Source organism: Camelina sativa, chromosome 18, assembly GCF_030686135.1.
Source record: "Camelina sativa cultivar CO46 ecotype springtype chromosome 18, ASM3068613v1".
In the NCBI taxonomy this organism is placed as follows: domain Eukaryota; kingdom Viridiplantae; phylum Streptophyta; class Magnoliopsida; order Brassicales; family Brassicaceae; genus Camelina; species Camelina sativa.
This window is the reverse complement of record NC_141897.1, coordinates 18,039,636-18,067,227: the sequence shown is the minus strand read 5'-3', so window position 1 is coordinate 18,067,227 and position 27,592 is coordinate 18,039,636. Positions and strand designations below refer to the sequence as shown.

The 27,592-nt window shown below is 38.5% G+C and overlaps 2 protein-coding genes and 5 pseudogenes across 4 annotated transcripts; 6 read left to right on the top strand and 1 right to left on the bottom strand.

Annotated features, from left to right (window-relative positions):
* Positions 1-3,149: 3,149 nt before the first annotated feature.
* Positions 3,150-4,986, bottom strand: LOC147923036 (uncharacterized). Its single transcript, XM_087497881.1, has 4 exons — positions 4,502-4,986; positions 3,663-4,267; positions 3,423-3,550; positions 3,150-3,344 (listed from the first exon to the last, which is right to left on the bottom strand). Exons 1-4 carry the CDS (start codon positions 4,984-4,986, stop codon positions 3,150-3,152), a joined length of 1,413 nt encoding a protein of 470 aa, XP_087354007.1.
* A 6,149-nt stretch (positions 4,987-11,135) lies between these two features.
* LOC104763516 (putative FBD-associated F-box protein At3g50710) lies at positions 11,136-12,912 on the top strand (annotated as a pseudogene). Its single transcript, XR_015588078.1, has 3 exons — positions 11,136-12,203; positions 12,301-12,429; positions 12,530-12,912. The product of XR_015588078.1 is annotated as a putative FBD-associated F-box protein At3g50710 (transcript).
* Positions 12,913-13,286: 374 nt separating this feature from the next.
* On the top strand, positions 13,287-14,897 carry LOC104763515 (putative FBD-associated F-box protein At3g50710 pseudogene; annotated as a pseudogene).
* Positions 14,898-15,282: 385 nt separating this feature from the next.
* LOC104761703 (putative FBD-associated F-box protein At3g50710) lies at positions 15,283-17,294 on the top strand (annotated as a pseudogene). The gene is made up of 3 exons (XR_015589499.1): positions 15,283-16,563; positions 16,657-16,785; positions 16,883-17,294. The product of XR_015589499.1 is annotated as a putative FBD-associated F-box protein At3g50710 (transcript).
* A 606-nt stretch (positions 17,295-17,900) lies between these two features.
* On the top strand, positions 17,901-19,520 carry LOC104761705 (ADP/ATP translocase At5g56450). The gene has a single exon (XM_087500255.1). The coding sequence runs from the start codon at positions 18,255-18,257 to the stop codon at positions 19,233-19,235; it is 981 nt and encodes a 326-aa protein (XP_087356381.1). The 5' UTR covers positions 17,901-18,254; the 3' UTR covers positions 19,236-19,520.
* A 2,808-nt stretch (positions 19,521-22,328) lies between these two features.
* LOC147923035 (guanylate kinase 3, chloroplastic pseudogene) lies at positions 22,329-25,535 on the top strand (annotated as a pseudogene).
* Positions 25,536-25,903: 368 nt separating this feature from the next.
* On the top strand, positions 25,904-27,475 carry LOC109130647 (putative FBD-associated F-box protein At5g56440; annotated as a pseudogene).
* Positions 27,476-27,592: the final 117 nt, after the last annotated feature.

The window sequence follows — 27,592 nt, the reverse complement described above, 5'->3', positions numbered from 1 at the left end:
GCCTCTACGGTCAATGACAATATCGAGGTCCCATGGACATTGCATGTAGATGGAGCATCTTCCAGATCGGGAGCAGGAATTGGGGTCCGTCTCACTTCTCCTACTGGAGAAGTAATCGAGCAATCATTTCGCTTGGCTTTCAGTGCATCAAACAATGAAGCCGAATATGAGTCCTTCCTCGCTGGCTTACGCCTTGCAGTAGGGATTGGTGTCCGAAAGCTCCGAGCTTTTTGCGATTCGCAGCTGGTCACCAACCAGTTCCTAGGAGCGTACGAGACTAAGGATGGTCGTATGGAGGCTTATTTGTCCACAGCTCGGGAATTAGTAACTAAGTTCGAGGATTTTGAAATCACTAAGATTCCACGAAGTGAAAATTCCGCTGCGGACGCCATAGCAGCTCTGACAAGAATTATCCCCGTCGAAGTCATCGAGTTTCCTAGTATTCGACTAGAGAGCTCGTACGTAGTCACCCGGGCAACCAAAAAACAATTGGCTGCTGAGGAGGCAGCTCGCAAGGCAGCTTCAGATTCTTTGCCACAGAAGGACTCAGCTCCCGTCATGCCTCCGGTCGAGCAAGAAGCAAATCAAACTCCGGAATCATCGAGCTCACTAGTCGACGACCAAGCCGTCATCCCGCACTCCACTTCGAGCAGTACGAGCACTAACAATTGGGGGGCACGAGACTGGCGGAGCCCGATCTGGGCTTACTTGGAAAAAAAAGAACTCCCAGCCGACAAATGGGCAGCCAGGAAACTCAAAATTGTCAGTGCACGGTATTGCATCCACAACGAAGTATTCCTACGCTGAAGTGTAGCTGGTCCCTATCTAACATGTGTTCCTGGAAAAGAGCCCGTGATGCTGATGCGAGCTGTTCACGACGGTCCCAATGGGAATCACTCCGGAGGACGGACTCTGGCCTTCAAAATCAAAAAGCAAGGCTATTTCTGGCTAACTATGGTCACTGACTGCGAAACTATTCTCGAACTTGTGAGAAATGTCAAAAGCATGCCCCTTCAATCCATCAACCTACCGAGCTCCTATCGTCGGTGTCCGCACCTTACCCGTTCATGAGGTGGTCCATGGACATTATTGGCCCTTTATATCGGGGACCAAGAGGAGTTCAGTACGTGCTCGCTCTTACTGACTATTTCTCCAAGTGGGTAGAAGCAGCGGCCTACGCGAAAGTAACGAATGAAGAAGTAGAGCAGTTCGTGCTAAAAAGCATAATCTATCGCTACGGTGTCCATCACGAAATTTTCTCCAACAATGGTCCGCAGTTCATCTCCTCGCACTTCGAAGGGTTTTGCGCGAAATGGAAGATTCGACTCAATAAGTCAACTCCTCGTTACCCGCAAGGTCATGGACAAGCCGAGGCAATGAATAAGGTCATACTAGCTAACTTGAAGAAACGGCTCGATTCTCGCAAAGGGCGCTGGCCGGATGAGCTGCAGGGCGTTCTTTGGGCAATCCGAACAACACCCCGTCGGGCCACAAATGAAACACCTTTTTCCCTCGTTTATGGAGTCGATGCCGTAGTCCCAGCTAACATAGAGGTTCCTGGAGTCCGTACCTCGCTAAACCCACCCCGAGCGGAGGAGAATGAGGAATTTTTACAGGATACCCTCGATACAATCAATGAGCGTCAGGATCAGGCCTCAGCTCTGATCTAGAACTACCAGAACGCAGTAGCCCGGTATTACAATTCCAAAATCCGAGGCAGGCCCTTGGCGGTTGGCGACCTAGTCCTCCGAAAGGTCTACGAGAACACCGAGGAGCTCAATGCAGGGAAGCTGGGAATCAACTGGGAAGGACCGTACAGAATTACTCGCGAAGTCCGAAATGGAGTTTATCAGCTCGAGGATTCGAAGGGAAAACTAGTTCCGAGGTCCTGGAACTCTTTACATCTTAAACTCTTTTACAGTTAATTTCATTGTATCGAACTATGTTTAGCTTGATCCCGATAAGGGTACGTAGGCAGCCCGCTTCGGGTCCAGTTATCCATATTAATAAAATCAAAAGTTTCCGAAACTTTTTATTAACAATGGTTCACACCAAAAAAAAAAAAAAAAAAAGCCGAGGTCTGACTTTGCAAATTGAAATCGATGAAAGCCGAGGTTCAACTTCGCGAATTCTGAACCGAAGTACTCACTTCGTACCCAGCTTTACTTATCAAATTAAAGCTGAAGTATTCATTTCGTACTCAGCTTTAAAGTTGAGGTTTGATTTCGTGAATTCTAATTAGAACCGAAGTTTCCACTTCGTACTCAGTTTTATTTATCATTAGAAGCTGAGGTTAAATTTCACGAACTCTAATCAAAACCGAAGTCCTCACTTCGTACTTATTTTGCTCGTATCAGTTAAAACCAAAGTTCGCAGAAGGTAAAAATTCTTTGTCCCAAAATACGCGAGTACGGAGTGGTCACCACGACCAATAAACTCCAAAATAAGTTCAAAAAGAAAAACAACAAATGGGGGGCAACTTGTGCCAAAACAACCCCGGGATAAAAACTATTGAGTAGGGAGAGGAGGATCCGATGCCGCTTCAAAAAAGACCAAGCCCATCTCTGCAAGCTCCGTCTCTGACCTGGTATTCACCAAGAAATCGTCCATCCCCTACTTCGACATTTGTCCGAGATTAGTGCTGGACTCGTCGATTGTGACGCTCAAAGGATGTTCGTCGCACAAAAGCTCGGGCGTATCCGTCAAAAGGTCTGAAAATGCAGAAAGGTCGAGGTCACGGGGAGTTACCTGCGAAACTTTTCTGTCAGCCTCTTCCTCATCAGCTCTTAGGAATCCGAGCGCAGCTTCCATATCTTGGATCTCTCCCCTAGAGATCTCCTCAACCATCATCCGGTTAGCCCTGATCTCAGCGGTTCGGATATTGGCCGGAGCTAGCTTCTCCCTCTCCTCGAAAGTGAACCTCACTTCCTCAACCAAGGGGCGAAGATCTCGCCTCATTGCCTCTGTACCTTTTCAATTTTGCAGCTGTTGCCAGCCTCCAGAAGTTGATTACGGAGCTCAATTTCGTGCAGCCTGTTCTTCGCCGCCTTCGCATCTTCCGCAGCCTCAAAATAAAGGTCTCCCGCCTTCTTCAATTTGTCCCGGAGGTCCTCACTGGCAACCCTGAGGTCAAGCACCTCAACTTCGGCTCACTTCATCCGAGCCCGGATCTGTTCGGCCTTCGCCACGGTATCGGCATTTTCGGCTTCCGGCCTGGAGTATTCTGCCACCTGGGCTTCCAGGTCGGCGATTCTCTCTTTAAGAAGGCTCACCTTGGAAGATGAGGTGGAAGCAAACAGTTGATCCTCGTAAGATGCCACCGAGGAGTTAAACTCGATCATCAGCTGGGAAAATCACAGCTTGTTAAAAGCGGTGAAAGTGGTAAAGTAAAAAAAAAACGAAAGGGTATATGCATCACTAACCTCGCCAATTTTGTCCGCAAAGCGGAGGAAGTTTGCGTGGTTTAGTTCGGACATATCGGCAAACGCCGGAATCTGAACTCCAGGCCGAGTATAACTCCTCATAAGGTCAGCTGGGGACGCAGGGGGAGCTGAAATATTTGAGCAATGTTATTTTACTCAGTACCCATCTGAAAAACAAAATTGAAACACTTCGGGCTATCGTTACCTCGGGGGGAAGAACGCAGTTCCTTCGAAGGTAACCTCCCGGAGGAGCCTCCGGATTCTTTTGAAGGGGGCACTTCCCTAGATCTCTTCTCCGAGGAGGGACCCCCATCTTTCGAGCCGGACCTAATCCGGTCGTCCCCCGACGAACTAGTCCGGGCTCGGCTCTTCTCGCGGGAAGATGAGGAAGTCTCGGGTTCCTTCCTCTTTTTGGACGAGTCAGTTTGCTGGGAACTGATTTCACCAGAAGGCTTCCTTGCTGACGGGGGGAGGGAGCTGCGATCTCCCGTGGCTCGTCACTAGAATCAGCTATGACAATCACGGGGGGTTCGGACGAATCGGTCGAAGGTCCGGAGGCACCTGCGAGGAGCTTCGAAGGGCCAGCAGGGGACGCGGGAGTTCCGCCTATATCAGGGGCGGACGAACTGGACTTCTTGGTAGGAAGGCGAGCTTTGCCCTCAGCAAGAGCCGCCGCCATGTTTAGCTTCGCCTCCTTCTCAGCAAGTCGGCAAGTCCTTTCTTCTCTATAGTTCATCTCCGAAGTGCTTATAGGGTCAGAGCAAATGAGAGAACGTCCTCTGAGCCTCACCGTAGACTCCCTAATCCTTTCACACGAAAAGGAATCCCAGGCGATCTGGCTATGGCTGCAGAACCTCGAGAAAATCTCGCAAAATGTAGGGCAAATCAATCCGCGCTCGAAGTAATCTGAGATAGAAACGACAAAGGGTAAGAAGCAAAATATATATATATATATATTGAGGTTGTACCTAACAAGGAACACCATTCTACCAATTTTCGAAGTCCACTTTGACATGTGCGAACTCGAGAGGTGACCAAAAGTGAGTTTGTTAACCGGGAAAAAGAAGTAAGACTTCTACCATTTCTCGTCTTTCTCGGGAAGGTCATCAAAGACCTTCAGCCCGGAGAGCGGACTTACATAAAGCGTGCCCTTGGTACGACCTATTTTCACCGTGTAAACCTGAAGAAAGTCGGCCAGGGATAGCTTGTAATCGAACTCCTCCCCCAGAGTCTGGAGACACATTACGGTTCGAACGAAGTTCGGGTACATCTGGGGGAGAGCGAAGCCCAGTTCGAACATCATCTTTATGATGAGTTCGGGAAAGGGGAACGATAGTCTGCACGCGGAGAAAAATATCTCGAACGCGCAACAGTAGCCCGGAGGTGGATTCTCTGGATATTCATGAGCTTCCGGGAACCTGATCTCGATCTCAGGCAGAATCCCGGTGGATCCTCTAAACTCAGCTATATTCTCCGCAAAGAGAATTGACAGTTGATGGGGACCATAAACGCCCGGAATCAAAGGTTTCACGGTTTTACCCGATGAGGATTTTGGAGGAGACATGATTTCCGGGTAAAAGTAGTGAGAAATAGAGGAGGGTCGAAGAACTTTCCGGCGAAAGCAAAGAAACTAACAGAAGAAAAGAGAGAAAAACGCAGGACAAAACGAAAGCAAACTGAGAATTAAGAGTAGGAGGGAGAAGTTTACTGAGTTTACCTTTATACACGGAACCAGCGAGTAATGATTACCTGGGGAAGCAAAAGGTCTCGGACCGCTTTTCCTCTCTCTTATAACTTACACGCTACCCGGCAAATCTCATCATCACCACGATCAAATCTTGGAGATAAGGGGGATATGGGGAATATTCAGTTTTCCAAAATCGATCGCTTGGAGATCAAAAGTCCCCCGAACTGCTCAGCTCGGAAGACTTGGGGGGCAACTTGTTGTACCCACGATTTGGAAATGAGGATTAGCAATTATTCGATAGTTGGGATGCCATCTCGGATAACAGGCAGAGGGCCTGGGCCGGGCACGCTAAATGAGCCAAGGGTGTAGCACTGGTCGGCCCATCAGGCCCAGAGAAAAGAAGAGAGCGCGGAGAGGCGTCATATTAGTCAGCTCGCAGTTCGAGCTCGGTCAAAGATTCCAGCATTCAAGTGGATTAATTAGGACGCGAGAATCGTGTAAAATTAATTACGCAGAATTGGGTAATTAATTGGTCTGTATAAATATGTAAGGGGGGAAGTCTTTGAGGGGAGGAAATATTCTTTTTGGCTCTGAAGCAGTAATATACATTTTTAGCATTCAAACACTCCCATTCAGTTCGGAACTCCTAACGGTGATAAGCTCCTCCACACATAAATCAGTTTGGAAGGAGAGAACACTTCTCACCCCCACACTAGGGTTGTAATTTTGAGCCTATACTAAAAAGTTGTAATTTCGAGCATATACTAAAAATAATTAAATAGATATTAATCAAACTTCTTTTCTAGGGAAACAACAGTTTGGGCCGTATATGTTTGAAACCAAAACCCGTTTGATCTCTCTCAAGGTGGTCCAAAGCACGGAGATACATAAATTAATTAACAACCTCATGGCAAAGTAATATACATTTTTAGCCAAAATGGTTATTGACTTGAATCCATTAGTATGGAACATTTTCTTTTCCAAGTGAAATCCCCTAGTATAGGAAAGAGTGAAAAAGTGCTTTCGTTGTTGTGGAATAAGAAGCCTTCGTATTTTAATGCATGTATTTAATTTATTCGGGACTATTAGAGCGGGATCCACTTTTTGGGGAATATGAGTCGAAGCAATAACAAGAATATTTCTAGTGGAACATCTTTCACAATCCCTGGAGAGCGAGTTCACCAATAGACGGAGGGCTAAGTAACTCGACTCATTCACATATTATGTAAGGAGACAATGTTTGGAATCCATATTATGTAAGGAGACAATTCTTTTGCTAATTCGAATTGAAGGGTGATATAAAATCGATCTATTTCCGACATCATATCCATAGTTAGCGCATTCATCATAGTTATAAGCTCCCGCTTTGTATCAAGTTCACGATCAATATCGTTACTAGCATCAATATCGTCACTATCATCAATATTGATATCATCAATAAAAAAACCTTTCGGCTTGTTATCCAGGAACTTGTTCAGAAATACTGTAATGAAAGGAACATAGGAGTTTGTCGCTAGGTATTTGACCAAATAGGATCGTCCAGTTCCTATAGAACCTATCACTAAAATACTCCTAGAGGGGGATAGGGCTAAGCGGAGCGAAAAGGGTTTTCCATGAGACGGGAAATGAAAACTATTAGCCCCACACGAAGTTTGTGAATAAGTGATTGTCTGATAATGAGCAAGGAATATCCGTCTTTCTGCTAAACAAGATGTATTGAACTCATAATTCATTAGATACTTTTTATGAATGTCAACTAAGTATCGTAAGTAAATTGTTCCCGGTTGTTCAATCATTTGATAACCATAGTCATTCTTTGATAAATGATCACTATGAGTCAAACTCAATAGAATTTGATCAGTCCTTTTTTCTGCCCTTAAGGTGGAGAACTGAACCAAGAATTCTCTTTCTTTATCATCAATCGAATCACTGTTCGCGACCCAGGATTCTATTTTATCATCAATCCAATCACCGCTCACGTTTTTTTATTTTTCTTATCAATGAATAGATCTCTTTACTTGTATGACTTAGATATCTCGTATTTCTCGAAAAAGTGATTCGATTGATGGGATTTGGTATGATACTTATGAGATCGATGATATCGATGAAATTTTTTTTTTCAAATCTTTCTTCTTAGAACGTATTGATTTGACCCCATAAGCAGGATCACCACCCCATAGCATGTTGCCATCAGAACCCCGTATTTCTTCTAGACAATCTCCTAATTGTTCCAGAGCAACTAGAAAAAGATTCTTTAACCAGAAAGAATTCAGTTCAGATGTAGGATACCTATCCAGAAGTTTTCGCAACTCAATCATGTATGATGGAATCATCAAAGATTTGATCTTTTCGAACTCTGTCTGTAACTCACTATAGGCTCGGGAAACAAAGAGAAGATGTGTACGAACGATATATCCAGCAACAAGAAGAAGGAAAAGGATTGAATAGAGGACCTCACGAACATTTGGCGATCTCAGATGTGTCGATATCAATGATGACTCATTATTTCGATGAATCATTTCTTCGGACAGAAGAAGATTATGTAAAGACTTACTCGAAATCTCACTTATCAGATTCCTTTGTGGAAGACACAATTTTTTCTGAAGAATTCGCCATGATATATCTAATCCATGCATAATATCATGAAAAATGGATACAAATTTTTGACTGCTACTTAGTATCCGCAGTAGGTCTGAAAAAGTATCTAAAATTATCAAATTTAGATATTTGTACCCTGTCAAAGTAAAGAACCATGGCATATATGTTTGGAATAGATTCCATTTTGAGAGAGTTGAAAAAGCACTATCTCGTTGAAAGGTTCTATCCATCTGCCCTTTGTCAACGCATTTTTTTAGGCAAAGACTCCGTTTTTTCCTCTGTAAATATTTATCAGAACATGGAATGTGAATCAAACCCATGTTTGAATTGAAATTGAGATACTGATGCAAGCTCTTCTCTTCTGAATCGGATAGATTCATATCTGAAAGAGTTTGACAATACGTTCTTTCAAAATTGACTCTTTGTCCCTCTATTAGAGGTGTTCCAGAAATGTCTGCAATCGAGTAAATAGCTCTACGAACTAATGGATTGGATCGAATTGGAAAATGGAACGATTTGTACAAGTTATACCTTTCGTCACCACTTTGTGGAAAATCGTTAGATATGAATATGTTAGATACTTGTGACTCGTTTGACGAAGGTGAAATAGTATCACTCTCCAAAAAAGCATGTTTTTTTTTTTACCACCGCACGAAGAAAATATTTTGTTGTGAATGAACAAGATAGTGAGGAATTGTCCATACGTAAAATCAGAATTATTGAGACGGGCCTTTTCCACATAAAAGGGAATCTTTTGTTACAATAGAAGCAGAAGTGATGTGGATTATTCAAGAATCGAAGTCAGTTTGCTTTAGAAAAAGAAAATATCAATGAACTTCTCTGAAATGGTTTCACGGGATTCAGCCAATTGTCTTGATCGTGGGATACAATTGAGAAATAGGAATCCGTGTTATCAAAAGATTTCCTACGATTCTTTCTAGTATGGAATGAGTCAATCATCCACTTTGGTATTTTATTGAACAAAAATGGTGATATTGTTCCTCCATTGATCAAGAATTTCGAGTTTTGAGAAGTATTATGATCATCCAATAAAAAGGGTTTCAATTTTTTCAAATGAACGATTTGAAGACCTATTGATTCTAACAACTGATTGCAAAGTTGATCGTTCGGACCTTTCAATTCATAGATGTGGATCTCAGACCTATGAATGGGGATATTCTCGAAACTCACAAAGAAAAAAGGAAGTGAGTTAGACAAAAAGAGAAGTAACTTAGACAATAAGAGAAGTAACTTGGACAAAAAGAAACGAAGTAACTTAGACAAAAAGAAACGAAGTGACTTAGACAAATCTTTTTTATCAATAACCTCAGACCAATCAATCGAATATTGATTAATACATAATTGATCGAACACTACTTGAAAACGGCTCTTCTGCTCAGAAACGAAATGTTCCAAATGCTCCTGGAAATTCTTGCTCCCATTGGACCATTTGTATCTATATGCATTAGGATCCCGATTTATGGATCTCTCGGTTTGAGAAAGAAAAATAAGTGGATCGAACCATTTCTTCTGACTCTTTTTCAAATTCGATAAATGTTGGTTGATCGTATCTTTCATTATAGTTCTATGATTCAGAGTATCATTTCCTATCAGATCCCTTTGAATTCCATATTCGAAGTTGCGATCAGGTCTCTTCATTAAAAAGAATCGATTCAATACATTTCTTATGTACCCATAGGGACTATATTGGAATTGGATTTGAATCATATTTCGGATCAATCTATATTGATTGACTGCCTCCATTATGTTGTTGCTAGCAAATACCACTCTTTTTGGATCTTTCAAATAATTCCTGCAGGAGATCCGGACCCAATTTTTTCTGATCCTTCGATAAAAAGATTCATTTTCTTCATAAAAAATAGGAGGTAGAACCAATAAAGATTTCTTTTTCGATTCATCCCTGAAGTTGAAAACCTCCTTCAAGAATTGTCTTTGATCCAATCCGTAGGAATCAATAGAAAAGGCAAATCCCTTATGATACACCAGATCCGGCTCGGTTATTGATAGAGTGAATAGATCTGCCATTTCTTGAAATCTCTCTTCTGACTCGTGGCGTAACGTGTATCCCCCCCTCTTCCGTTCATGGACTAGATGAAATAAATCAAAAAATGGATTTTTGTTCAAGAATGAAATCTTATTGGAACTGTCCATAGCCAGTTCATCCTTCGGAACCATATCACATCCCAGATCTGATGAAATAGAATGAATTGAAACGGTATTTTGTAAATACGTAATTATCTTGAATATATTAACTATTTCTTTATTTTCCGATCGCCTGGAAGGGACAAAAGAAACATCTTGTTCTTTCTTCAACAATTTCTGATCCCTAGTGGACCTCTCAGTAGGATTCGAACCCAGATGAAGTTCTGACCATCTGTCAGAGAAAAAAGAACGAATGGCTCTTGTAGGATTCCCAAGAAATTCTTCGCTTTCTTCCGGAAGCAGATGATTATTCATCCGCTTCTCACGTTCCGTGAATAGCCGGGGCATTGAGGAATAGCCAGAAAGGTATTTAGAGAATCGGTCTGATTCTATCTCTCTTCCTTCCGTTTGAATAAAGGAAGGATCCAAAAGAATCGATCCTTCTTTTAGTTGTTGAATCTCTCTTTGATTGATCAATGTGTGATATTCCGAATCCTCATTACTAATGGAATCGAAAGGATCTATGAATTGATCAGAAGATCCGTTCAATTGGCTAGAATCCGTTACTTGAACGAAACTAGATCTTGTAGAATCATATTGAATATTTGACGATACGTTTCGTACCTTGCTAAAAAATCTATCCTTGTTTACCAGCCACACATTGTCTAACCAAATCCAATTCTCTCTCGATATTTTCCTAAAAAAATCTGATTCGTGCGGATTCTTCCCCCAACTAACGAAGAGATCTTGGTGGAATTGCCACATATGAAATTGAGCACAATTCTGCAAAGAAATAGCCCACTTGTTTCTCGAGAAGAGATGGGAAACATGCTCAATATTATTTGATTGAATAGTTGACCCAGCTCCTTGTTGTTTGAAGAAACCCTCCACTTCAATTGGTATTTTTTCACGAAAAGCAGTAATATACATTTTTAGCATTCAAACACTCCCATTCAATTCGGAACTCCTAACGGTGATAAGCTCCTCCATACATAAATCAGTTCGGAAGGAAAGAACATTTCTAACCCCCAAACTAGGGTTGTAATTTTGAGCCTATACTAAAAAATTGTAATTTCGAGCATATACTAAAAATAATTAAATAGATATTAATCAATACCAAGGTGGTCCAAAGCACGGTACTAAAAATTGGGCCGTATACGTTTGAAACCAAAACCCGTTTGATCTCTCTCAAGGTGGTCCAAAGCACGGAGATACATAAATTAATTAACAACCTCATGGCGAAGTATTCTTTTGATTATTCTTCATCGTCTAGGTTTTTTTTGGCTTCTCTCTCTTCTCCTCGTTCGTAACGATTTGAACTTGTTAGGGTTCGTTGTGGTGTTCTTGTTTGCTGTTTTGGGTGTGTAATAAGATACATCTTCAACTATATCTGAAAGGTATTCGAGTTGAACAGGGGTTTTTGATTAGTGTTTAGTATTATGGATAGGATTAGTAATTTGTCGGATGATTTGCTCTTGAAGATTTTGTCAGAACTTCCTACCAAAGATGTAGTCGCAACGATGCTTTTGTCGAAGCGTTGGAAGCTTCTTTGGACGATGGTTACAAAGCTTGATTTTGATGATAGTGTAAAGGAATACATCGGCAAGAATGCTGTTCCTTACAGGAAATTTCAAGAATATATTGACAGGTTTTTGGTATCGCATAAGTCTCCGGTTCTTGAAACTTCGAAGTTCAACCTTGGATGTTGCTTGCCCAACACTGATGACATGTCAACATGGATTAGATTTGCAATTGCTCGCCGTGTGCGCAAACTTGAAGTTAACCGGTGTCTTGAAGTCCGTTTCATGTCAATCATAGTGCCAATGTGTTTGTATACATTCGAAAAGCTTGTGGCTTTGAAACTTTGTGGATCGATACTTTTGTTTGTTGATCAGAAGGATCAGGTTTGTCTTTCGTCTCTGAAATCATTACATCTCTTGAGGGTGCAGCACGTATACAAAACTTATCTTGACAGGCTTTTAGCGGGTTGTCCCGTTCTTGAAGAGTTGGTTCTTGACATACGTAAACTCCACCCTGTACCATCTTTACATGTCATTATGCCTACCTTACAAAGATTATCTATCCTGAAAAAGCATCACGAACAAGACTCTGTTGAGTACACAAACGTTTTAAACAGAAAAATTGTGATTAATGTTCCGTCTTTGAAGTACTTGAACTATGAAGATACATATGACTATGGTCATTCGTGTTCGAGTGAGAATATGACTTAGTTGGTTGAGGCTAATGTAAAGCTTGTTTGCGAACGTCCTGAGAAGCTAATGAGATCTCTCACATCAGTCAAGCGCCTCTCTTTATGTTTATACGGGTCAATGGTAAGGAGAAACAAACCATGTTCTGTTTTTGTGATTTGAATAGTTTGCATTCAACTATTACCCATGTGCTTATGTTTCCAACTTCTTTTTTATGCAGCTTCAGCATCGTATTGACTTTTGTCAGCTTGTTCACCTAGAGCTATGTGGAGGTGGCCCAAAATGGTGGAATTTACTTAATTGGATGCTCAAAATTTCTCCTAAATTACAAGTTCTCAAGCTCAACAAGGTACATTTACGTCAACCTGTTGGTATATTTTCTCACTTTTTCATTGTCTTAAGCTCTATATAGAAGGTCTAATACACTATATAATTTTATATTATGTTAGTGTAAGGAACGCTGGTTTTGTTCCATAGAGCCTAATATTGAAGATCGTTGGGTACAACCGAGTTCTGTTCCTGAATGCTTGTTGTTCCATCTCAACACTTTCGTGTGGAAGTACTACAATGGAAGAGAGGAAGAGAAGAAACTGATGACGTACATCCTTAGGAACGCAAGGTGTTTGAAGACTGCGACTTTCTCTGCTTTGGAATTTGAATCGAAGGAAAAGGCAACTAGGAAACTCAAAGAGTTGGTTTCTCTTCCTAGAGCTTCAAGTTCATGTAAACTTATTTTGGTTTGAGAAGAGATTGTGTTCCAAGAGTGAAGTAGTTGAACTCAACTTACACAAATAAGTGTTTTTATTTTCTTTCCAACCTCTCTCGTATTATGAATGAGATTATTTACTGAATTATTTATTTAATTGGACTATATATATCACATACTACTAAATATTTGGCCCATCCGTTGAGCCCAAATATATTCATACATGATATATCACTCTCACTCTTCAGTATCTTTCCAACTTCCAAGTTCCAAATCATGGCTCATTCGAGTAACAGAAGCAACCTCATGTATAGATCCTTTGATTCTGTTTCCAGGTTTCTTCTTTTCTCACTCTCTTCATTTATTTCAATTTTGAGCTTTTTAGGGTATCATCCATCGGTATTTCTATGTTACATGCTTTGAAACCCTAAGTGACCTTTGGTATTCTTGTTGAATCTGAAATATTTTGGAGTTTAAAGGGTTTAAATAAGGCCCTCAGTATGGACATCATCAGTACGCTATCGGATGATTTGCTCTTGAAGATTTGTTCACTACTTCCTACCAAAGATGTATTCGCCACCACGGTTTTGTCAAAACGATGGAAGTTTCTTTGGGAGATGATTCATAAACTTGATTTTGATGACAATTTCGAGCGTTGCATCAATGAGGATTCTGTTAATGGCATCCCTTCCAGTTACGAAAGATTTCTTCAGTTTGTTGATAGGGTTATGGTGTTGCATAAGGCTCCTGTTATAGATACTTTGAAGTTCAAAGTTGGTCCCTGGTGCAACTCTGAAGATATGGCACATTGGATGAGAATTGGAATAGTTCGCCGTGTGCGTCAACTTGAACTTGAAATTTCTCATTCTGTTGATTATTACGAGTATCATGAATCGATCGTACTGCCGAGGAGTCTCTATGTGTATGCGAAGCTCGAGGTCTTGAAACTCACTAATACCATTCTTTTGGATGTTATCACTAAAGATGTTCGTCTTCCGTCTCTGAAATCGTTACACCTTCTTTGTGTAAAGTACAAAACCTATGCATGTCACTGTAGGCTTTTGTCAGGTTGTCCTGTGCTAGAAGAGTTGGTTATGGATAAAAGTGAAAACAGCTCTCTGTCATGTGTCTGTGTTCAAGTTCCTTCCTTGGAGAGATTATCTATCCTCGATACGTCGGATGACGATTGTGATTCAAAACTTGTGATAGATGCTCCATATTTGAAGTACTTGAACATTGTACATATATGTATCTGGTAAAGTTGTCGTGTATTGCCCGTATATGATTGAAATGGCTGAGGCAAATGTTAATGTTGTTGGAGAATGTCCTGAGGTGTTAATGGAATCTATTGTACCTGTAAAGCGACTCTCTTTGTGTTTATCCATATCCGCTTCAGTGGTAATAAGAAACTGTTTCTTTGTTTGTTTTTATGATTCTAATTCTGTGTCATTACATTACTCATGTGGTTTTTTTTTTCCCGAGATTCTCAATGCAGCGTGAGGACCATATTGTGTATCATCAGCTTGTTCATCTGGAGCTATGTCTACATGCTTCTAAGTGGTGGGAACTATTTACTTGGATGCTTGAAATTTCTCGAAAATTACAAGTTCTCAAGCTCAACAAGGTACATTTACCGCAACTTGCATTCAGTTTCTTTATGCACTTGTCTTTTTTTTTTCTTTTTTTTTCTTTTTTTTTTTTTTTTCTTTATCTTAAGTTCAACTTTTATTTGTATTTTATTAGTGTAAGAAACACTGGTTGAGTAGGGTATACAAGCCTATTGAGGGTTGTTGGGGACAACCGAGTTCTCTGTTCCTGAATGCTTGTTGAACCATCTCAATACTTTCGAGTGGAAGCACTACAATGGAAGAGAGGAAGATAAGAAACTGGTGGCGTATATTCTTAAGAACGCTAGACATTTAAAGACTGCATCTGTCTCTTATATGTGTCTTGAATGGAAGAAAAAGGCAATAAGGAAGGAGTTGGTGTCTCTGCATAGGGGTTCAAGTTCAACTATTAGGATATGGTCTGGAATTCTAGAGACGTTGGATAATCTTATCTTATTTGCTATCATATTTTGTTTTCAAGAAGACGATCTAAGGAAAATGTAACAAAGTGATGACTACTTACTAGTATCAAGATCTGTGTCTTGTTTGAGTTCTGAACATCTAAACATATGTTTTTAAAAATAAATTTTCTTCTCTTTTTTTACGTCTAACGAAGTGAGTATTTTTTTCCAACCTCATCATTGTAAATAATGATTTAAAATTTTTCGATTATGCTTATTCTCTTCCAAGTTTTTATTTTATGAATAAATATAAATTTTGCGGCGAATATATATTTTTACTGATTTTTTTCTCTCTCTTTCAATTTTGATTAAATTAGTTATTATATTTTTGGGCTATAAACGTTGAGCCCACCAAGTACAAGCCCAATATTTGATGTATTAGAATTCTCAGTCTCAGTTCTTCTATGTTTCCCAGCCTCTCTTGAAAGCTTACACCTTTACCTTTCTCTCTCTCTCTCTCTCTCTCTCTCTCTCTCTCTCTCTGTTGTTCTTCTACAATCTACAGAATCCAGAGGCCAGAGCATCTCTGTCACTCTCATTTTCACACTCTTTACTCATTGTTTCCTTTCTCAATGTGGTTCAAAGCACGGAGAAACAGAATCAACCTCAAGGAGAAGTATCGGTTCTTTTGATTCTGCTTCATCGTCTTCGTTTTTGGGTTTCTTCTCTTCTCCTAGATTTGAGCTTGTTAGGGTTTGTTTTAGTTCCATGGAAGCTGCAGACTTTGAATCCCGTAATAGCTTTGGTGTTCTTGTTGCTGTTTTGGTATTGTAATCAGATACATCTTCGATTGAATCTGTAAGGTTTTGATTAGGGTTTTAGAAATGGACAGGATTAGTAATCTCTCGGATGATTTGCTCTTGAAGATTTTGTCAGAACTCCCTACCAAAGATGTTGTTGAAACGATGTTTTTGTCGAAACGTTGGAAGTTTCTTTGGACAATGGTTCATAAACTTGATTTTGACGATGGGTTCCACCGCGATGAAGTTTATGATAGTAGCTAGTTTTAAGAGGTTTCGACAACATGTCGACAGGTTTATGGTATTGCAGAAGTCTCCGCGTCTCGAGACTTTGAAGTTCTATCTTGGTACTTTGTCAAGTACTGATGATATGGCAACATGGATCAGAATGGCCATTGCTCGCCAAGTGCGTGAACTTGAGATTTACCGTTTTCTCCTCGCTGATGATAAGTCATTCATATTGCCATTGTGGCTGTATACGTTTGAGAACCTTGTGGTTTTGAAACTCTATAAAACGATTATTCTGGATGTTCCTTGGGATCTTGAGGTTACGCTTTCGTCTCTGAAAGTGTGCAGTACATAGACGAAGAATCCCACCGCAATCTTTTAGCGGGTTGTCCTGTTCTCTAGGAGTTGGTTGTGGACAAAAGTGAACATTGGTCTTTCAAATCCTTCTCTGTTATAATGCCTTCCTTAGAGATATTATCTATAATTGATGTGTATAGAGAAGAAGGATGCTTTTTTCTAGAAATACCACGAGTCTTTTCCAACGATAGTTTTGTGATTAATGTCCCGTCTTTGAAGTACTTGAACTATGTAGATATCTATGACTTTGGTCATTTGTGTTCGAGTGAGAATATGCCTGAGGTGGTTGAGGCGAATGTGAAGCTTGTTTGCCAAAGTCCTGAAAAGCTGATGAGATCTCTTACATCAGTCAAGCACCTCTCTTTATGTTTACATGGTTCAATGGTAAACAAAAACACAACATATTTTCTGTGATGTGAATATTTTTTTCATTGCGCTATTACTAATGTGTGTATGTTTCTGTCTTTCTCTATGCAGCTTCAGCATCGTATTGAATTCTATCAGCTTGTTCACCTAGAGCTATGTGGATGCAGCCCAAAGTGGTGGGATCTACTTACTTGGATGCTTGAAAGTTCTCCTAAACTGCAAGTTCTCAAACTGAATATAGTACATATACCCTCCCCTCCTGATACATATGTTTCTTAACTTGTTTTAGTGTCTTAAGTTCTAGTTTCATGGTCTAATATACTATAATTTGTATTAGTGTAAGGAGCGCTTTGGTAGTAAAACGAAGTCCATTGAAGGTCACTGGGGACAACCGAGTTCTGTTCCTGAGTGTTTGCTGAGCCATCTTAATAATTTTGAGTGGGAAAATTACAATGGAAGACGGGAAGAGAAGAAAGTGGTGGCGTACATCCTCAAGAACGCAAGAATGTTAAAGACTGCCGCCATCTTTTCTTGGGAGAAAATTCCAACTCAGAAACGCAAGGAGTTGATTTCTCTGCCTAGGGCTTCAAGCTCATGTCAGCTTCTTCTGGATAAAAAAAAAAGATTTAGTAGTCTGTTCAAGCTATTAAGATGTGGTATGTTTAATAGAGAGAAAACTACATATTAGTCAGTGTATGAATTCCCCCTCTACTGGTTTTATTCTCAAAAGAAAGGAACTGTTGATTAAATTAGTTATTATCAAACTTCTCCCGTCTCTGTTCTATGTTTCGCACTCGCAGCATCTCTTGAAAGCTTACGCCTTTTTTTCATCTCCCTTTTATCTAGTTGTGGCTTGAGTTCGAATTCACGCAAGGAACCAAACCATCTCTGTCTTTCTTTTCTTTTGTTGTGTGATTCAAATATTTGTCATTTGCACTACTACCTCATGTGTTTATGGTTCTGACATTCTCTATGCATCTTCAGCATAATATTGACTTCTATCAGCTCGTCCACCTGGAGCTATGTGGATCGATGTTGCCCAAAATGGTGGGAACTACTTACTTTGATACTCCAAAGTTCTCCTAAACTACAAGTTCTCAAGCTCAATACGGTAAATCTGCAGTTCTCTGTTCACTTATTTTTTTTTGTTTTTCTTAAGTCGTACTTCTAACTTCTAAGGTCTCATTACTTTGATCATGGAAACTGTAACAGAGTGATGACAAATTTATTTTCTGCTGATTATTTCAAGGCTTGCAATTTTGATGAAATTAGATATTATATAATGGGCTGTAAACGTCAAGCCCAAGCCCAATATTTGATGTATCAGAATCCTAAGTCTAAAGTTCTTCTATCTTTCGCAGCATCTCTTGAAAGCTTACACCTTTTATCTCGTTGTGGCTTGAGTTCGAATCCACGCAAGGTACCAAACCATCTCCATCAATCGAGTACAAAGATATCCCTGTCTTTCTTTTTTCTTTGTGATTCTAAATCGTCGCGTGAGGTTTTGGTTTTTCTCTTTATGAGAATTTCTAGGGTTTTCTTGATTTCCCCTGTTTCTTTAGAATCCACGAGTTGTGTTGCTTATGAGTAATCGTTTCGTTCCCAATATAATGCCGGATTGAGGATTTCGAATCGAACCCATTTTCAAATTTGGTTTCTTTCGTTCAAAGATCGAGACTTTTGTGTCTTGTTGACTGCATTTTTTGAAGATGCGCATTTCAAGAGAAGCCGAGGATCCATCAAGAAATCGAAGGAATCAACCACCATTATCGCTTCCTCAAACTCTCAAACATTTCCAAAAAGATTTGCTTGCTGGTGCTGTAATGGGAGGCGTTGTTCACACGATCGTGGCTCCAATCGAAAGAGCGAAGCTTTTGTTACAAACACAAGAGAGCAACATCGCAATCGTTGGAGACGCAGGGAAGAGAAGGTTCAAAGGAATGTTCGATTTTATCTTCCGTACGGTCAGAGAAGAAGGTGTTTTATCTTTGTGGAGAGGCAATGGTAGCAGTGTGCTTCGTTATTACCCTTCAGTTGCTCTCAATTTCTCTCTAAAGGATCTATATAGAAGCATTCTTAGAAACAGTAGCTCTCAAGAGAATCATATCTTCTCTGGTGCATTAGCTAATTTCATGGCTGGTTCTGCAGCTGGTTGTACTGCTTTGATTGTTGTTTACCCTCTTGATATCGCACACACTCGTTTAGCTGCTGACATTGGGAAGCCTGAAGCTCGTCAGTTCAGAGGAATCCATCATTTCTTGTCGACGATTCACAAGAAAGATGGGGTTAGAGGAATCTATAGAGGCTTACCTGCGTCTCTTCACGGTGTGGTTATTCACCGTGGCTTATACTTTGGAGGGTTTGATACGGTTAAGGAGATTTTCTCAGAGGATACAAAACCAGAGTTGGCATTGTGGAAGAGATGGGGTTTGGCTCAAGCTGTGACTACATCTGCTGGATTGGCTTCTTACCCGTTGGATACAGTTCGTAGAAGGATAATGATGCAATCCGGGATGGAGCATCCGATGTACCGTAACACATTGGATTGTTGGAAGAAGATATATAGGAGTGAGGGGTTGGCTTCTTTTTACCGTGGAGCACTCTCTAATATGTTTAGAAGCACAGGTTCGGCTGCTATCTTGGTTTTTTATGATGAAGTGAAGAAGTTCTTGAATTGGGGAGGGATCTAAGGACTAAAATTAACAAGCTGAGCGGTAAGCCTTGTCAATCCAAATTAGGGACAGAAGAAGAATGATTATTCATTTTGTTACTACACCTTAACAAGGAGACATATGTAGAGAGAAAGCTTTAGGTGATAATATTCGTTTTTTGAGGATTTGGCTGGAACGTTATGCATCTTGATTCTTTTCTTCTTGTTATAGACTTTTGTGTGTATTGAGGAAAGAAAAAGAAGGAAACTATTTTGTAAATAAAAGACATAGATTGGTCTAATCCCAAGTATTGCATTCGTTTTTTATATAATTTGTCATCAATTTGAGTTTTCATTATTGATAAGATTACAAAGGTTCGAACTTTGATCTACTCTTGTTCTGTGGAAGTGGGTCTGTCCAAGACATTGTACGATGGTTTCTCCATATACGTGGTTGCTGCAACCTTTCTGCTGTTCTTGCGAGTCAGAAACTAGCAAGACAACTCTTAACAATCTTTCTGATATTCAAAGGATGCATCATTAAAACAGTAGTAGGATCTCCTTTGTTTTTGATGCAATAAGCCAATAAGTTTATGAGGTCTCTTAGTGACACTGCTTGAAATGTTTTGCTGTGCTGAAGCGCTTGGAAGTTGCCTTACTGAATGTGTTTTCCTCTTGGACTCTCTCTTCCTCATTTTCTTTGTGATCTCTCTGTTTCATTTTTTTAAGTTGGGATGATAGGTGTTTGTATATGTAAAAGACATGCCTTAAATGAATGCTGAACAGAAGAAATCAAGCTTCATGATTTATTCATCAGCGATGATGAATCAGTTGGCACCAAGTTAAATACTCTACCAATAAGGCCACAAAGATTATATATTTTCTCTACTTTGGCAAATATCTTCCGAGTATTTGAAACGAATCACTTCAAGATTTACTCAATTTATGCAGTATCGAAATATTTTGGCAGATCGATTCTTTCAGAACAGTGGTTTTTAGTTCTATGTTACTTCTCTATCTATTGGTTTGGTTGGGGAGAAAAAGTAAAGGAGGAGGTTGAATTGAAAGTACTTGATCAGGTCAAAGAGTGTGAAATTGACCTAGAGTTTGTTGGCTGAAACAGAGTAACTAACTTTAGGCTCTAGTAAATTTTGGAGGATTTTTTTAGTGATGATTATAAATTATTAAACAAAAAAATATAATAATATATAATGCATGATTATATCACTCATGAGGAAACTAAACTAATAATGCATTACAACAACCAGTTTAGGTTATTTCAGTCACCATTTCGTTCATTTTTCAGATGTTATAATGAAGCTTTCGTAAAAAAATCACAAATAACATCTTTGACTCAATATACTGTATATAATTATAAAAGAAAATATAAAGTGTTGCGATCGGTTTAACTAATACTATATTAAGACCTGTGCTATAGCACAAATTAAAATTCTTTTTATTTATATTGTAATTTTTATATAAAATATAATTTATGTGATTGTTTTAAAAAGTTGTTTTGAATAATTCAGGCGTCTTCAATCAGCTAGTGTCACTAAATATTTGTACATAGCTCTTTAGATTGGTTTCGTCTTATACTGAGACATGCACCTAAACTCCGAGTTCTCAGATTCGAAATGAAACATGCAAGAAGAAATCCTCTTCCGAGGTGTTGCAGGAGTTCCTCAGATGTCCAACTCCAAACTCAATGGGAGCAGCTGAGTTCCGTTCCTGACTGTTTGATTTCGAGTCTTGAAACTGTTGAGTGGATTGATTACAAAGGAACACAAGCAGAGAAAAAAGTGGTGATGTATTTGCTAGAGAACTCTGGACAGCTAAAGAAAATGCGTATTATACCCTTGAAATCGACCAATGATAGCGAGAAGCTCAATATGCTGCAAGAGCTATCGTCTACGCCGAAGAGTTATAGCAAATGTCGGCTTTCGTTCATCTGAAGCATGGTAATTCAAATAGTCGTTTTCGGTTTCATTCTTGGAGCATCTTTACTAGTTTTTGAAAAATTTACAAGTTTTGACTTGTGTGATTCTCGGTACACGTACTGTCTTTTCTTCTCAAGTTATTGGTGTTTTCTTCTCAAGTTATTAATGTCATTATGACCATGAGAAACCAACCATACTCTGTTTTTCTTTTTAGATTTACGATGGATAGTTTTTTTTCTTAATATTTAGAGTTATATACCCAAACAGAAATATTGTTTCACTATATAATCAGACTTTGCTCTTAGGTGAACTTGCCTACAACTGCGGACTCCTTCTTCTCAGGCACAGAGAGGCTACCAACCAGAGATAGAAGACTTTGAGGGGGTTTATGGTTCCATTATTTTGCACTCACTGTTCTTCGAGTACAGAATCACATCACCATCTCTTCTATTGACTGCGAGTTTTCTACAAGAGTCTGGCACCAAACATATTTAACAGCGACAGACAAAAAAGAGAGATGGATTTAGGCTTGTGTTGTCAACTCTAATCTTAATCGAACGGAGCGGAGCAGATATCTTCTTATGGCCGTAAACCTTGGCTGCAACTTTGGACTACTTGTCCTCAGGTTCTCATTAAGGCTGCATGTGATATTTGTTTCCTTGTAAGGCAAGACACTCAGCTTTTGTGTGTGGCCTTTACCAAAAGTTTTTGTCTACAAAAACCTTAATGGGGTTAGAAAATAGAGAATATTGCACTCACACTACTTTCACCCAAAATATTCACACACACACCCACTTTTTGCTATAGGTATACTTTTGTCCTATAAAATTACATATTACCCCTCTCCTTCTATGTTACCAATCTCGATTTTTTTTTCTTTTCCTTTGTCCCTTTTCTCTTCTACTTTATCCAACCTCACCTTTTTTTCTTTTTTTCTCGCTATCATCTTCTCACAAAATTCTCTGTTCTCAATTCTCACTACCTCATATAATATTTTTTTTTTTATTTCAATAAGATAAAAGAATTACCAAATCAACGACCAATTCTCTCACAAACCCTTTAATCCCCAAATGTTTCTTAAACTCTCATCTTCTATCTTCCGTTCCACAATCTTGCCAATTTCAACCAAACCCATCTTCAAGTTACTATCTTACTATCCTCAATCTCTCCGTCGTCTGCTCTCTTCCTCCTTAACAATGTCAGATTCACCTAACTCCCTTTTATTCCAACAGCCACTAAACCCGAATTGCTTCTCTCACTCAAATTCCATCTGGGTTCTTGCTTCATCAACGATCCAATAGCTCCTCCACCAAACCATCTTATCATTGTTATAAGTGAAGCAAGCGTAGTTGGCAAAGACGCATCCATCAACAAGCTTCGACAAGTTCGTCAAAGTCTTCATTTTGTCGTCACAGCAGATTGACGGTAAATATTAATTCTTTTTAGGGTTTAGGGTTTAGGGTTTAGGATTTAGGGTTTAGGGTTTAGGGCACTTGTTGAGATTACAAAGGGATACCTAAGAAGCAGATTCAAGAGTTCATGGGTAAAGGGTACGACATTGTTTCGAGAGTTAATATCCAAGGAGTTAAGACGTAGAGGAAGATTCTTGGGAGCTCTGCTGTGTTTGTTTTCATTGTTGCGAAGAGTGAGCTTGTGATGGTTGAGAGGTTGGCTGATGGAGAACAGAGAGTCATGAGGAGTTTCTTGTTAGAGTTGCTACAACAAGAGAAGAGATTATGTTGTTTCTTTGGGTTAATGACCACATGGTCAGATTCTAATGGATGTGCTTAAATAGTCTATAGTTAGAAATTATAAGAATGAATAAGATTTCATCGGCAGTTGTTCGAGTGAGTTGTTGTCGTTGTCGTTCCCTCCTAGAGAGACCTTTTCCATTAGCACATCCATTAAACTCTGACCATGTGGTTATTAACCCCAAGAAACAACTTAATCTCTTCTCTTGTTCATTCTCATAATTTGAAACATTGGATACCACATGGTTAGAGTTTAAATTAGAAAGTATTCATAGCTACTCATCCACATGATTGATATCCAATGTTTCAAATAAATCAATGTTGTTTCTTCTGGTTTATGAACCATTTTGTGAGAAAATGAAGCTCTTTATTGTTTTCAAACCGTTGTCAATTGTCATATTCTCATATTAAGAAATTATTATTGTATAGCTGCTGAGAAAAAAATCCCTTAGGTTGCTTGGACTGCTTGTAGCTGAGAAACAAACACATGTCGACATGTTGACCATGTGGTCAGAATTTAGTGGATAGGATTGATATCTAAATGAAGAATTTATCTTGGAAAATTTTTATTGAACATATGAACTTGATGTTATGGATATAAAGAAATGAAATTCCTCAGATTCTCAATCTAATAATCAAATTAACTATCCAAAAGTAACTATCCACAAAAGTTTTTGACGGATAGCCAACTCTCGAACCAATATAGGCGATGACGAAAAACTCTCGAACCACCACCAACAATATCTTTGTTCTTACAGATTTCTCCAAATCAAATATTTTTGATGCTGAATTCAACTTTGACGAGAATCAGAGCGAACGAGATCGCTGGATTCGTTTTTGGGTTCTATATAGATACCTGAATCAGCTTAAGGTTTTCGAAAAAAAAGTTGTCCAAATCTAAAGAATTTTGGCCAGATCTAAAAAGCTACATGATCTATTTACAATAAAAAAACACACTTTGATTTCGCCAGAGAGAGAAAACCAAGGGACGAGAGAGAAGAAACCCTCGGGGGAAAACTTTTGGGTTTTTTTTTAATATTTAATATTTGCTAGAATAAATCTAAACCATTAGATCTAAGTTTTTAGGATCGGACGGTTTATAATACTGGTATTTTTTAATTATCATCTTGTTATCAGTTTAAGGGCAAAATTGTCAAAAATTGACGTGAATAGTGTAAAAAACTCCAAAAAGTACTTTGTTTCAAGAAGGTGTATATGCAAATCACCCTAGAAAATAACATATATAAATGGGCCAAATGAAGAAACTTAATAGTCTAACTCAAATATGAATATATCTCTATTCTATGCTTTAGTGGGATTATTGGTTAGAAATTTGAAATGAATTTTAAAAATTTGTTATGTAAAATTTGTTGTTATTAGATCAAGATTTTGTTAAAGTCTGCTAAAATTTACTGTTATTAGTTTGTGATTTGTATAAAGTATTTAAAATCTTAACAAATTTGGGTTATTGGATTAAGAATTTTATAAAATCATTAAAAATTTGTGTTATTCAAATAAAATAAAAGAATCTTGGATTGTTAATGAATTCAATTATTCTGTTATTAGTTCATAATTTTATACATTTTTTTCACAAAATAAGGTCATGGAAAGTATCACAAAAATACACAGATTGTTTGAAGTATTTTACAAGATTTTAGAAAACTAATCAACAAAACTATAAATACTCTCAAACAATCCTTAAAATCTTTCACTTATTCCTTTTTTTTTATAATTTTATGGACAATTATTGGGTTCACCCCTAGGGGTGAATACTTTTTATTCACTCCCCCTTAGTTAAGAAAACAAATTATTGGTTAATGAAACAAATTCTGTATATCAATTAATTTTAAAATTTATTAATTCTAAACATTATATTATAGTTTTAAATTATAACATCTAAACCCAAATCATTCTTTTTATAAACCCAATTTAAAATATAATTTTTTTAATTATAAAATCTAAACCCTACCCACTATTTTATTAACCCAAACCGACATATAATTTTGCTTAATTTTAAAATCTAAACCTTAACCACTCTTTGTAAACCCAAACCGACATATAATTACGTTTAATTGTAAAATCTAAATCCTAAACTCTAACCACTCTTTTGTAAACCCAAACCGACATATAATTTCATTTAATTGTAAAATATAACCCTAAACGCTAACCACTCTTTTGTAAACCCAAACCGACATATAATTTAATTTTGTTTAATTATAAAAACTAAACCCTAACCACATTTTGTAAACCCAAACCGACATATGATTTAGTTTAATTGTAAAATCTAAACTCTAAGTATTTTTCTTATTTTATAAACCTAAACCAACATAATTTTCTTAATAAAAAATCTACAAAATTGGTTTCCTTAACTTGTTTTGTCTTTTTATTTTAATTTTGATTTATTTTATAAATATGATATGATATGACATTTTTTCTAATTTTATTGAAGTCTTCAAAATTCTTTATAAATTAAAATCCAATAACACGCTTTAGAGAATAAATTCTTTTACTCTTATTCCCTGATTCTTCTTATTCAGCTTTCAAGCGGTGATACTCTTTGAGTTAAATAATTTGTCGGATTCGGCAATCTATATCGACTTCTTATGTTTACATCTTAAATCATCAGATTGGGTATTGCAAAACGTGGCTTAAGTAAAGAACTTTGGTCTGTAGAATCACAAAAGACTATGGTTCTGTGATTCTTTGCACCAGGTTTATCTCGTGCTGTTCTGTAAACTTTTGTGGTAAGCCCCGTAGTTAACCTTTCGATTTGATTTTTTTTAAAAATAAATTTCGTCGTATTAATTAGAATTAGAATTTAGGGTTTCAATTTGGGGGGGGGGGGGGGGGGCGACGAAGCTAATTAGGTCAAACCTTTCTCTTTCACTTTCAACTCTCTCCGTATGCTAGGGTTTTGCGAGATTGCTACTGGCTTGAGAAAGCAAGATGATCTAACCCTTTTTTTTTCTTACTGTTTTCCAGCATGGGCAACAAAATCAACAGAGACACGTACTGGAACTTTTGAGTTGCAATGGATAGGATAAGTCTGTTGTCTGATGATTTGCTCTTGAAGATACTGTCTTTGGTTACAAGTAAAGATGCCGTGACCACTAGCCTTTTGTCAAAACGTTGGTGTTCACTTTGGAAACATGTCCCAAAGCTTAATTACCAGGATCCAAATTACAGAGGTCCAAATACTGAGTTCTGGAGACCTTCACTTTTTATTGACAAGTTTTTGCTATTACACAAGGCTCCTGTCCTAGAAACTATGAAACTCATACTTGGTCGGAATTGCCGTTCTACACATGTTCAAACGTGGATAAGTCTTGCGATTTCTCGTCGTGTGCAGAATCTTTATGTTTTCCGATATAGACCTCATACGGTTGCCTAGGAGTCTTAAACCCTTGTGACTTTAAACCTACAAGCAGAGTTCATTGTGGATTATGTTCCTCTGACAATTTGTTTCCGGTCACTCAAGACTTTGTTCCTGTATCGTGTGAAATTCTCAAGCGATGAAATCGTTGATAACTTTCTTTCCGGTTGCCCTGTCCTTGAAGATCTGAAACTGGTTCGAGGCAGCAATGAAAACGTGAAAACTTTCAAAATAGCAGTTCCTTCATTGCGGAGATTAGCCATCATAGACTTGAACTATGGTTCTCATGTTCCGGGAGATGATGTTGGTTTTGTTATCAAAGCTCCTTCTTTAAAGTCATTAACGATTAATAACCAGTTTAGTTGGTGCTATTCATTAGTGAAAATGCCTTACCTCGTGAAGGCTCAGATCAAGCTTAGACATGGTGAATCTAAGAACTTTAAGGGGTGGCTTATATCAGCTAACCACCTTTCTTTATGTTTAAAACCACCGATGGTAATATACTAATATCTATATGCTTTTGTTGATTAACATATTCTCTTTGTGATTACATAATTAATAGTTATGATGTCACTTGCAGGATTCATGTCCAATGGGAATCTTCAATCAGCTAGTGTCTCTAAATCTTTGTACATGCTCTTTAGATTGGTTTCGTCTTATACTCAACCATACACCTAAACTCCGAGTTCTCAGATTCGCGCTAATAGAAGTACGGTGGAATCGAGAATGTTCTCCTATCCAGAGATGTTGCGGAAGTTCAGTAGATGTTCAAACTCAATGGGAGCAGCCGAGTTCTGTTCCTAACTGTTTGATTTCGACTCTTGAAACTGTTGAGTGGACTGCTTACAAAGGAACACAAGCAGAGAAAAAAGTGGTGATATATTTATTAGAGAACTCTCCACAGCTAAAGACAATGGCTATAAGATCCTTAAAATCGACCAGTGATAGTGAGAAATTCAAGATGCTTAAAGAGGTGTCATCTACGCCGAGGAGTTCTAGCAAATGCAGGCTTTCCTTCACCTGAAGTTTTGCCGGTTCTGAGAGATATATTGATATCGTCGTTTTCATCCTTGTAGTTAGTATATTGTTTTGAAAGTTTTTACAAGTTTTGACTTGTGTGGTTCTCGTTACTTCTCAAGACACGTACTGTCTTTTCTTCCCATGTTATTGGTGTCATTAATTATTATCTTGAGAAACCAAACTCTGTTTTTACGATGAATAGTTTTCTTAAATATATTTAGAGTTTTACCCAAGCTAAAATATTCTTTACAAACTTTGCTCTTAGATGAACTTGCCTACAACTGCGTACTCCTTCTCCTCAGGTTCTATGTGTACA